We start from the raw sequence: 11,879 nt of genomic DNA, 5'->3' as shown, positions 1-11,879 counted from the left end.
CTGAAGGAGGAGCCTTCTACCTGATAAGTCCCAGACCCAGAACGCTGGCAAAGAAGCTGGTTAAAAACCAAAGAAAGCTATTGTTCACATCATAGGAATTCAAAGAATGATTAGTGGTGCAGCAAGTCTGGTAAGTGTGAGGCCTGGAATTGGTCGGCAGAACCAAACACACACACACATACACACACACACACACACACACACACACACACACACACACACACCAACTTAAAGCTTAGCACTTTAGAGCACAGCTCTTGTTGTATAAAGAAAGAAAGTGGTACTGAAATCCAGGGTGCTCTACAAACCCCTCAGCTGCCCACTATCCACACAAACATAAACACACAAACATTCTCCGTCTGGCTCCTTGGGCAACGTCCAGTTCCAATGGAAGATAATAGCGATGAATTGACCAAATGAAACTGGCATTTAGCACATAGGGTGGGTGTCACCTTTGTTATTGATACCAGACTTGGACACACCAAAATGTGACTGATCAGTGATTGGCTCATGCTGGTGAGGTTAGAAGGTATGTGTGCTTTTCGTTGTTGTGAGTTTTTCTGTACAATAAACGATTGTTATTTCGATCATTTTTAATTTTTTAAATATAAAAGCACCTGTAAATCCAATCCTGACGGCACATACCTGTAGTCTAAACTGAGACGTAGGCCAGAGAATCACGGGCACTCACCAGTTCAAGAGTAACACAGTGCGATCCCGTGTCATAAGCAACAACAACAGGGAGCGAGATGTAGCTCGACGGTAAAATGCTTGCCCAGCATGCAAAGGTCCTGGGCTGGATGCCCGGTACAAAACACACAGACAAATAATAAAACCCAACCTACAATACATAAAACCTCTTATTGACCATGCGATTTCAAAGATTTCTTTTTTTTTCCTCAGAAAGTGAGTAAAAACATGTGTTTCAAGATCCTATCCTCTGTTTTGAAATAAGTGAACTGGTCTGTTTTGTTTAAATACTTGGTATACTTCGTGTATGTGCCTGTGTGAGCACAGATCCATGTGTGAGCGCATCTGGAGTGCATGTGGAGGCCAAAGGACACCTTTGATTTTTTTTTTCATAAACACCTATCTTGTAGACTAGCTGTCCAGTGAGCATCAGGGAGTCACCCTCTCTGCCTCCCAGTTCTGAACACTGGAGGTCTGAAAGTAGCCACAACGGAAGGTCTGCACCCAGTATGGGTGACTGTGATGATGTAGGCCCATTCCTAGTCCTCCCCGACTTATAAACTTCCCTAAGGCCTTGTGCAGTTTGGGCAGACCTGAGTACAACTGGCTGGGAGGAGAGGCTGGATACTCAGGGTGGAGGTCTTAGGACCCTTTCAGACTCCCTTTCAATCAGGGAAGATCAACAGTCAATAAACCTAGGCATGCAAGTGGGCACAGCTGAACTCAGGAAGACGTGGAGCTTTGTCTGGGAGAATAATCCTGTGCAATAGTTCCCCCATCACCTTCCAGCCTCGTCTATAAAATTTCCACTTTCAGGAATTCCAAAATTGTTTATGGCTTCACAGTCATTTCCGTTTGGAGAGATCAGATTATATTTTCTCAACCCCGAAATGTAAATAAAGACACTTGGAGTTTAGAGTCCGAGGAATGTCACACAAAGACATCCCTCACGCCCCCCCACACACACCGACTTTAAGTCAACAGCACACACAGTAACAGAGAAGACCCGGCACAGGCCTGTACCCAGGTTGCCAAGAGGCAAGTGAAGCCTCCCGCGCTGCCTCTGATCTTCCAGGTGGTCTTGAAGAAGCTTAGAGAACGAAACAAGCACCTGGACCGGGAAGCGGCTGGAGGTGTAAGGTGACACTCAGGGAAGGTGTAGCAGGTGGCACCCAAGGCCATAAGGCTGCAGATGTCTTTGTCCGGTACCTAGGTAATCACCCCCTTTTTCCTTCTCAAAGGATTCGGTTCCAGGGAGGAACTTCTGTGGTTCCGGAGCCAGCTGCCTCGCGCCTTCCTTTCTACGGGAAGCCAAGAGACTTTCGCAAGTCAACGCAGTAAATCTTCTGGCCCAAGAACAGAGACGCATCGCTCTCTCATTATCCACGCTATAGGATACGCATGCGAAAGGTACCTCGTTGCTGACAACTCCTACTTCAAATCCGTCGAAGCCTTTGAAGGAGTAGCGAGTTGTCTTGACTTTCAAGTTTCCTTCTGCGGATTCCTAATTCTACAATTAGCAGATAGGAATACAAAGACCAGAAGAGGAAATGCTAATGAGAAATTGTCCCGGTTGAACACATCACTTTCTTTTTGCATAACTAAAAAAAAACAGCTGTGAAAACAACATTATTACTTTATAATATTGAGAATGAGTATTTGGACCAAAACAAATGGGAATGCCATACAAATAATTTTTTTCATCTTATATCTCAAAACCCATGACAGATATTACACTGTTTTTTTAATTGTGATTCACCTGTATTTGATTTGGGAGTGATACATTGGGCTGGGGACACAAAAATGTCTCACAGTAGCACTAGGAGATGTCTGGAAAGTAAGGGGAGTTGTGGATTAGGACGAAGTTGGTTCTAACACAGGGCATATTTCAGTTCTGATAAGGGACGAATTGCAGCGATTGTCGGATCTCAGCATCTCATCTACTGCTTCTCCTTTCCCTCAGAGAATCCGAGACCTCTGGTCTTCTGTACATAAGTTCTCCTTGACTCCATTTTGATGAGATTACTTTTTTTTAAAAGTTTTTATTGTATGTGAGTACACTAGCTTTCTTCAGACACACCAGAAGAGGGCACCAGATCCCCCTGTAGATGGTTGTGAGCCACTATGTGGTTGCTGGGATTTGAACTCAGGACCTCTGGAAGAGCAGTCAGTGCTCTCAACCTCTGAGCTATCTTTCCAGCCCGATGAGATTACTTCTTTTTTTTTTTTTTTAAAGATTTATTTATTTATTTCATGTATGTGGGTACACTGTCGCTGACTTCAGAAGAGGGCATCAGATCCCATTACAGATGGTTGTGAGCCACCATGTGGTTGCTGGGATTTGAACTCAGGACCTCTGGAAGAGCAGTCAGTGCTCTTAACCCCTGAGCCATCTCTCCAGCCCGAGATTACTTCTTGAACACAGCTTCCTTTCTCTCCAAGGGACCAGGACTTGAGTGTCACACTGCTGAGAATTGTCCTAGACCAGGTCCAGTATCCTCCTAGCCCTCTCCACTGTGAATCCTATAAAGTAGAAACCACTTATTCCAGAGTTTGCTCTACATAACTCAAGTCCTGGAACTCTCAGGCGCATGTATTCTATGGCAGAAACCACTGGATACATTACTCTTGAAAGAACTGTACACCCCTATTGGAAAATCTGTTCTAGGGCCTGGCTTTCCAAGGCTCGTGGCCGGTCTCAGCAGTCACCCCTGGGGAACCAGGTTGTTATTTTCTGATAAAGGCGCAGAAAGATGGTTCATCAGATACTGCTAAGATTCGGCGTGGCACAGGGATCCCTTAAGGTCAGTGTTTAAAAGATTGTTAGGTAAGTAGCTTGCCTCAGGAGAAAGCAGCCAACCTCTGGGTTTTTCTCTATTTGCTGCAATGCATTAATTCCTGCAGTAACTGCACATTTCAGACCTTTCGCGGTTTTGGGGGGGACGTGGGGGGAGTTGTGTTAGTTTGAGACAGGGTTTCTCTGTGTAGGCCTAGCTGTCCTGAAACTCACTCTGTAGACCAAGCTGGTCTTGAACATGGAGATCTGCCTGCTTCTGCCCCTTGAGTGCTGGGCTTAAAGGCCCGTGTCACCCACTGCCCCACTCCTCTCTTACACTTTTATTTACTTTATCCTGTGTGGGTAGTGGGGTGGGTGGGCACGTCTGCCTCCATGAGTAGGTGGAGGTGAGGGGTAGAGATCTGGGTGCTTAACCAGGTCGTCACCTCGTCCCACTGCTCCAGGCTGGATGCCTGTGTCTGTCCACTGTTCTAATGCTAGAATTCTTTCTCTCCGTTCTCACAGCTCCCATCTCCGGCAACCAAAGAGCCCTACCTAGTAGACAGGAAGGCTGGAATGACAACCTTATGGGAAACTGCTCAATAAATTCCCAGAAAATGTGTCCACACCTGGGGGCATGGCTGTGGTGGCAATTACTTAGGAGACTGAGGCAAGTGGAACGCTTGCGCTGAGGAGCTTGGGACTAACCTGGACAACACAGCGAGACTCCCTCTATCCCCAACCTTTAAAAAGAGAAAGAAAAACAACGACCAAAGTCAGCCTCGGCTACATGAGACATTGTGTCAAAAAAGCAGAAAACAAAACCAAAACATAAGCAAGCAATTGTGATAAGTGAGTAATTGTGAGGCTGGCACACAGCATTCTGGGAATTCTAGTGAAACAGCCATGCCTACATCAGGGCTTTCACCTTGAAACTTCTCTACAGGTTGTGTTTGAGCTATTCTCTGAGGAACATAAGCAACCTTACTGAGAAGATATGAAATGTGGGGTTTCCCAGAGGAAGCAATCTAGGACAAGACAGTGAGTGGGTAGGGCCTTGACCTCCCCTCCTCCCACGGGTGTGGCCCTATCTCATGCAGGGTTCACAGCCGGGAGAAGCCAGCGGTAGGCTGGAAGAGCATTCCTGCCCAAGTCCTCTCCACCTGGACTTTGCAACAGGAGCAAGAGGCTGAGCTCTTTCACCTGCCCTGCCCCCACCAGCACTGTGACTGTGTAAGACCGCTCACCTGATCACCGACAGCAGACACATGAACAAAGACCAGAGGGACATGAAGAACAAGTCCATGTGACGGCCAGCCTGGGATTGTGTTCTGACCACTGAGCAGCCAGCCAACACTGCTCGGCTGTGTGGAGCCACACTGAAGCAGACGACAAGAATGTGGAGGAACCAACAAAGCTGGTTTCTTGGGAAGGCCAGTATCATCACTCCTGGACAGAACCAAGCCCAGCTTCTTTTCCCTGCCTAAAGGGACTCTCCCTCTTCCTTCCCTCCCCCCTCTGCCTGTCTTCCTCTCCCCCCCCCCCCCCCCACTATTTAGCTTTTACATGGTTGGTCCTCATTCCTGGCACATACTGGTTTCTTCCTCTTGCCTATTAGTACAAAAATTCCCTGTGTCTTAATGAGGCTTTGAAAGACAACCTGGGAACAAGTCAAAGTAGAAAGCCGCCAAGAGCAAATAGTTGGGAGAGTTTTAGCTCCTAGTGGAGAGACATCCTGTCAACCTGTCCCACTCACCTTTATAAACCCCACAGAGCTGTGCTAAATATTTGTTGAATAATGTGATCCAGTCGTGACATCGTGACAATATGTTAAGTCCTCTGACTCTTAAAAGAAGCTGTTTTGTTTACTAGATTATTTACATAAATGTCTGTTTTGTAAACTTAAACTCTCTCTCTCTCTCACACACACACACACACACACACACACACACACACACACAGAGAGAGAGAGAGAGAGAGAGAGAGAGAGAGAGAGAATCATTTTCTCATGTTTTCTAATTTGATTTTCCAGTTTCGCCCTTTAGGTAGGGGATGACAAGGCCATGTAATTGGAAAAGCTCATGGAACTAATTCTTCTGTCTTTTTTGTTTTTGTTTTTGGTTTTTGGTTTTTGGTTTTTTTTTTTTAAAAGGAGCTTGGGCACTTGATTAATACACGTGAGGCCCCCAGAGAAATGGGGAGAGATAAACAAGAGAAAGAGATTGATTTCAGCGAAGTTATAGACTACAAAGAAACAAAAAAGATTTGACAATCAGGGAGCCCATCATGTAAGAACATTAGCAATAATCAGCTTGATACAATATAATAACAATCTAATACAATGTAATAACAATCTAATACAATATAACAACAATCTGATACAATATAGTAACACAACAATCTGCAGGTCTTTTAATGCAGGAGACTATCCAGAAGAAACACCAGGATACTTTAAAAAAAAATACAGTATCACACATGAAAATATTTCCATAAAAATAATCTCTGTTTGAACATTGAACTTCTCAGCCCTCTTTGGATTTACATCAAACTTTACACATTCTCCTGGGGCTGCTGAGTCATCTTCAGCCAGGGACCAGCAATGATCAGCCTCTTCCTGAGAACTGAACAGGACACTTCCTGTTAGACATTCAGTACTTCAAGGCTAATATTTAATCTAGATTGGCAAAAAGTTTAGTGCAAATAAAGTTATACTTAGCAGCTCAACAAAATTCTGACGCTTTTAACCGTTACTGCTTCCCCACAGTGGATCCAGCTCTTTCCCCTGAGTACCAACTTTGACCTTCAGACATGCTGAAAGCTGTCAGGGATGACCCTGTTCGCTACACATGGAGTTTGACGAAGAGCTTCAGTCATTATACAAATGAACCCAAATGCTTTCACTCTTGGGAATCTCACAAGTTGGTACAAAAACAAACAACAGCAAAGACAAACAGAAAACAAAACAGAGTCTGAATGTGGAGAGACTCTCTTCCAGAGAGTGGAGTCACCATCATTCCTGAATGTTATTCATCTGCTTCTCTGGTCCAATGGCAATGACACCCAGAGAAGACAGTCATCCGTTTACACCAAGCACTCCAGACACTGGACACAGGAAGGCTCAGGACTGAGGAAATCTCTTCAATCAAATCCTACCTTCTCCAGTCGCAATTTTATTTCACTGGATGGAATTGCCAAAAGGCACATAAAGGAAATGAAGGGAAGCCATCTGACTTCAAACCTGGTGCTTTCCACTCAGCCAAGATTTATTCTAGAGATGAATAGAAGCCAAAGAACCTCCAGCCTAGGGAGGAGTGTGAGCTGCGGCAGTTCCACGAATTGCCTCCCTTTGACGTATCTGTTCCCTTTCTAGTAAGGCCTGGCTGGCACTGCCTCAGAAAATACTGTGCCTTCCTGTGCCCTGACCCCTGGCTGGCTCGGGAGAGAGAGGGACCCTCTGAAAGCTTGAGTGCCTGGATCAGCTTCGGTCCACATTTCACAGTTCAGACATAAGAGCTTTCAAGAAATTGAGATGCCCCTTGAGGAGACCATTTCACCTATCCTCAATCTTGATCAACTTCTAACAGTTTCTGTTTCTCTTGGGTTCTCTTCGTCTACTTAGTTTGGGGAGGGAGTGTGTGTGTGTGTGTGTGTGTGTGTGTGTGTGTGTGTGTGTGTGTGTATGCACGCACTCCCTTAGAAGAATCCACTCCCTTAGAAGAATCCACCTTAGTCACTATACTCTTCTCTGTCCTTTGGGGTGTGGAATTTCTCATATTGGCTGGCCAATTTCCATTTGTTGTGCTGAGTTTTGAGCAAAGCAGCCAAGGAAGTCTTCCGGGTGACAGTTCTAGACACTTCCCGGCTCTTGACCTTCCTGGCTGGGGAAGAGCTTTGGACTAAGGAATAGACAGGGAAGATGGGTTTGCCCCGGGGTGCACCCAGGAGCTGCCACGTTTCCCCAGAGACATTACTGTTCAAATACTGCCACGGCTTCTTGCCACTGCAGTCCCGAATGTTCACCCGGGAAGCCAATCTTTGCACTAGCAATTTGATGACTCCCTGGTGCCCGTGCATAGCTGCAAGGTGCAGTGGGGTATAGCCACAACTGGACCTCACGTTTACATCTAGTGCAACCCCTGCCTTCCGGGCTCCAGAGACCAAGTCCTGAAGGGCGTTCAGGTCGCCGTGCTTTGCTATCCAGTGCAAGGCCGTGTACCCCGTTAGGAAGTCTCTGTACAAAGCAAGCTGGGGGTCCTCCCAGAACAACATCTGCACGTGAAACCAGGAGCCACTGGCAAGTCTCACAATCCACTCATGCTCCCTGGCATCTAAGGGGACAAGGGGTGACCTGTGCTCCGAAGGTCTGTGGGGTATCAAGGCTGCAGATCCATCCCTGCCAGGGACCCATGAGGAGTGTGGCTGGCCCGTCACAGCGTTAGCATTTGCTAATTTCTGTATCAAAACAACATCCACCCTTGGGCTGGGCAGGGCTCCTGCCTTGGAAGGTTTCCTGGACCGAGGTGGGCGCCGGCTCCTTTTCAACAAGTCCTCATCAAGATGCTCCTCGTCTGAGGAAGAGGGAGATTTGGTTCTCCCTGTTCTAGAGCTCCTCCTGACAGACCTCCGGAACTTGGGGGCAGGGAAAGTCTCCTGAGGGTGGTCCCCAAGGCTTTTAGCAACCGTTGGGGCCTTCCGAAAACTGGGCACATTCCCTCTATTCCTGAGGCCCCGCGGGATCAGACAGGGGCTGCCTTCGTTTGGTGATACAAACTGATCCTCAACTGGATCCCTGAGCTCTCCCCAAGAGGAAGTTCTCAGGACAGTTTGCAGCCCCTCTTCCGGGGTTCCAGGAGATTCTTTGGGTCCACTGCTGCTCTCCTCACTGCCATGGCTCTCTTGATCCACAAAGTCATCCAGATCCTGGAGAGATAGCTGACAACGAATGCTTCGAAAGACAGTGAGTGGAGGGTTCCCCGGCCAGGATTCTGAGGACTCGTCAGGGACCCCAGGAAGGAGAGAATGAAAAGACAGAGCAGGTTCAGGCAGCGCCGAGTTGGTCTCCGAGACCCCAAAGGCGGTTTCTGAAGGTAGCTGGAGGAAGTTGTCTGGCAACACCGACCAGGCGCGAATGGGCCCCTGGATCCCGGCCTCAGGCGCCAGCGGGTATCTGGCTACCCACTCTCGAGTGCGCTGCTGCTGCTGCTGCAGCTGCTGGGTTGAATGGTTCGGGAAGCCGGCGGTAAACAGCTCCAGCGGCTCTCTGGAGGGAGCCGGGTGGGGCGGGAGAGCCGGTGGGGACGTCGGGCTGCCAGCAGCCTCGACGGCTGCCGGAGCCCAGACAGGCGTTACAGACTCAGGCGAGCGTTCTGCCGCCGCTCCTTCCCGCAGCCACCCCGGAGCTCCGAGGTCATCCCGGGCAGGCGCAGCGCGCTCTGGCTTCTCGCAGGCGGCTGCAGGGTCTCCGAGATCTTCCGGCAGCGGCTGTTCCGTGGGCTGGCCCCAGCCGTTCTGCTGGCACTCCCAGCAGCAGCGTCCCCGCGTCCCCACCGCCGCACACCTGCCTCTGGCTTGAGCAGCCTCTGGTCCCAGTGTCCTCTGGCTCGGGCTGTCCCCCGGGCCAGGATCTGGCCCGGCCGCCTTCCGTGCGCTGCTGCCCACTAACTCATCGTCACCTACGTCCACCCGGGTCCCCGCACCTGCCGGCGGCTTCTGCGGCTCCGGGTCAAGGCGGCGGTGGCTTCGTGGCTGTTGGTCTGTGGGGGCGGGTCGCTGCAGGCCCTCCTCCCCCAGCAGGTCCCTGTACCTCCTTTTGAGCACCACGTACTTGGTGCCGTCGGGGTCCTGGCGCACTGCGGCCACCGAGTTCACGAAGCCCTTGAAGAGCTCGCGACGCTCCTGCAGCTGGCCTGAAGGCACGTGAGGGTCGCGCAGGAAGCTCTTGAAGTGGCTCAGCAGCTCTGCGTTACGCACGCGGCCCCCGGCCTGGCACAGAAAGTCCAGCAGTGCCTCCTGGCTCAGCTCTCCGGCCATCGCTGCCCGGTCCCTAGTGTCTGGGGCGGCTGCGTCTCAAGCTCCCAGCGCACTTCCCCTCCGACCGAAACCCAGGCCTGGCGAGTGTCACCTGCGCTCCGGGTGGCGCCACCCGCCTCCATCAGCCGGGGAGGCCGGCGCCGCCCGCATCCCTAGGGCGCTCCGGGAGGGCCGAGGGTCCCTAGGGGCCGGCGCCCAGGCTGATTCCCCGCGCGCAACCCTGGTGGCAGAGGGCGGCTCCCGGGCCGCCCCTGAACGACGCTGGCCTGTCGCAGCGAGTCCCCGCAGCGAAAGTTCCCGGGATAGGTCGGAGTCGGTTTCACCTGCGCACTGGCTACGCCTCCTCCTGAGCTCTGGGGGAAGGGCTCAACCCGCCTACTATACCTCCTCCCTCTTAAGTATCCCCCCAACCCCCGCCACCCGTCCCGGGTGAGTCAGGCTGGTCACAGTCGCGGACTGCGTGGGGAGGTGAGGCCGGGGGCGAACTGAGCCGGAGGCGAACGGCTCTGCTGAGCGCGCAGCCACCCCGGGGCCTGGGAGGTGTCAGGCAGGTAGGCGACCGGTTGTCCCTCAGAGTGCCCGCCACTCTAGAAACAAAAGCAGAGGAAGATCAGCTCCCTCCACACAGGTGGGGGTCCAATAGACAGGCTCTCCACCGTTTCTCTTTATCAGCTCGGTCTGAGTAGGGGCTTGGGGTTCCCAATTGCAGAATCCGGTAGGATCCGGAAAAACCCACCGAGATCCAAACCAAATCTCTTTTAGTTTGGAGATACCGAGATACTGAGAAGACGGCCCCCAGGGCACTCGCTTCGAGGAGTTCAAACACACCTGCCTAAGTCTGTGCTGAGAGCGAAATCACTCTGAAAGCTACAGACCAAGGTGGGGTTTTTGCCTTTCATTTTCCTACTTCATTGTCTTACGTTTACAATGCTCAGTGCCGGAGGGGTTGGGGGAGGATTCCTTGTCAGAAAGTTCATTTCCTAGGAAGCCAAAATCCATAGGAATTATCTCCTCAGCTGAGGTATTTGATACCCAGAGCTATTTTTCTCTTATTTAGTCTAAGATTTGTGAACAGAAGAGAGTCACTCCATCTGTCTCATGTTGACTTCTTAGTGAAGTCTTTTGTTTTGAGAATGGAAGTTTTCCTCCACACATTTAAAATGCTGAACATGTGACAAGGGTTTGGTTCCACCCCAGGAAGGAGGATGCTAGACTCTCTTGGTCCGTTGAGGGGCTATTGAGTCCACGCTGATTCAAGTATTTCTTTAGCCTCCTTTGAAGAGGGAAGAGTTAACCCACAGCTGCATACTTCATCAGTAACAGCCCTACATTTCGGTCTGGTCTGGGTGACTCTCTTTCTTCTTTATCTTGAGTCCATTTGCTGCTGTCAACAGTATCTATCTATTGTAGCCTCAAGCCCCTCCATCCTCAGACAGCTTTCCCTCCCTAACCTTTCCCTAACCCCCATTGCAAATGCCTGTGTTTCTGCACCCTCTCATGACTGCCACGTTTCTACAGATAAATTCTCTATTTTCTCCTCTCCTGGCATTTGAAACCCTTTCTTCTTTCCTGTTTTTTACTTGCTTTACAGGTCCAGATTTTTCACTAAGAATATCTCAAGTATGTTGGTCCCGCAATTGTCAACATGTTTTGGTATGGTCAACCTCCATCCCCCACCCCAGCACTGGGGATTGAACCCGGGTACTCGGATGTGCTGCTAGGCAAGCCCTCTGTCACTACCATTGACCAGTCTGACTGCCTGTCAGGCCACATCAGCAGTGCTTTATTTAAAATCCCAACAGAACCCTGGTACTTTTCCATGAATGACTTGGAATCCTTGGCTTTAAATTATCTAGGTCAGAAAGAAGGACTGTTTGTCTATTTGGGGCAGTTTCTAGAATTGAAATCTAGTAGTGGGTTGACATGGAGAAACTGTTCCCACTCCATATAACTTTGAGGCTTCAAAGTAGTTATTAAAGCAAATGTTTTTATAGGAAACCTCAGCTCGCTCTTGTATTTATTTGCTGGTGTTGAGGCTCAGTGAGATTCACAGGTGTGGGAGGGGTTCCAAATGGAAACCTCTGGTGGGCAAGTCAGGAGAATCCATCTTTGGTGCCTTGCACAAGTACATATGTTGAGTTGCATATGGGACCATGACTTGCTGTACTTTAAGAGGAGAGAAAGGAGAGGGACAGATGCCAAAGGTTTTGACCCCATCCACCTTCAATTGAGGGTTGAATTACTAGGTCTACAGTTGTTTGGGTATCTGGATACCCAAGTGGTTTGGTGTCCTCTTGGTTGTCCTAGGGTAAGGGGATGGTTAGATGGACAATTCTATGTCTTAGATAAGGGGAACCTTCTTGTATTCTTTTCAAGGTTTTTT

The 11,879-nt window shown here is 49.6% G+C and overlaps 1 protein-coding gene and 1 long non-coding RNA gene across 3 annotated transcripts in view; one reads left to right on the top strand and one right to left on the bottom strand.

Annotated features, from left to right (window-relative positions):
• Positions 1–5,852: 5,852 nt before the first annotated feature.
• Positions 5,853–9,688, bottom strand: Sowahb (sosondowah ankyrin repeat domain family member B). The gene has a single exon (NM_001398870.1). It carries the CDS (start codon positions 9,494–9,496, stop codon positions 7,193–7,195), a length of 2,304 nt encoding a protein of 767 aa, NP_001385799.1. The 5' UTR covers positions 9,497–9,688; the 3' UTR covers positions 5,853–7,192.
• A 220-nt stretch (positions 9,689–9,908) lies between these two features.
• Positions 9,909–11,879, top strand: part of LOC134481721 (uncharacterized) — a 31,445-nt gene continuing 29,474 nt past the window's right edge. Inside the window, exon 1 of one of the 2 annotated variants that reach the window (XR_015637308.1) lies at positions 9,909–10,047. This is a non-coding gene — a long non-coding RNA (uncharacterized LOC134481721). The remainder of the gene's footprint in view (positions 10,048–11,879) is intronic. The other variant, XR_015637307.1, reaches the window with a different exon arrangement.

Source organism: Rattus norvegicus, chromosome 14, assembly GCF_021556685.1.
Source record: "Rattus norvegicus strain SHRSP/BbbUtx chromosome 14, alternate assembly SHRSP_T2T, whole genome shotgun sequence".
NCBI classification, from domain to species: Eukaryota; Metazoa; Chordata; class Mammalia; order Rodentia; family Muridae; genus Rattus; species Rattus norvegicus.
Note: the sequence above shows the minus strand (reverse complement) of the source record. Positions and strands in the feature narration are given on the sequence as shown.

What these genes read in the sequence shown, in the direction of transcription:
- Sowahb (NM_001398870.1), bottom strand. Translation starts at nt 9,496, where the DNA reads ATGGCCGGAGAGCTGAGCCAGGAGGCACTGCTGGACTTTCTGTGCCAG.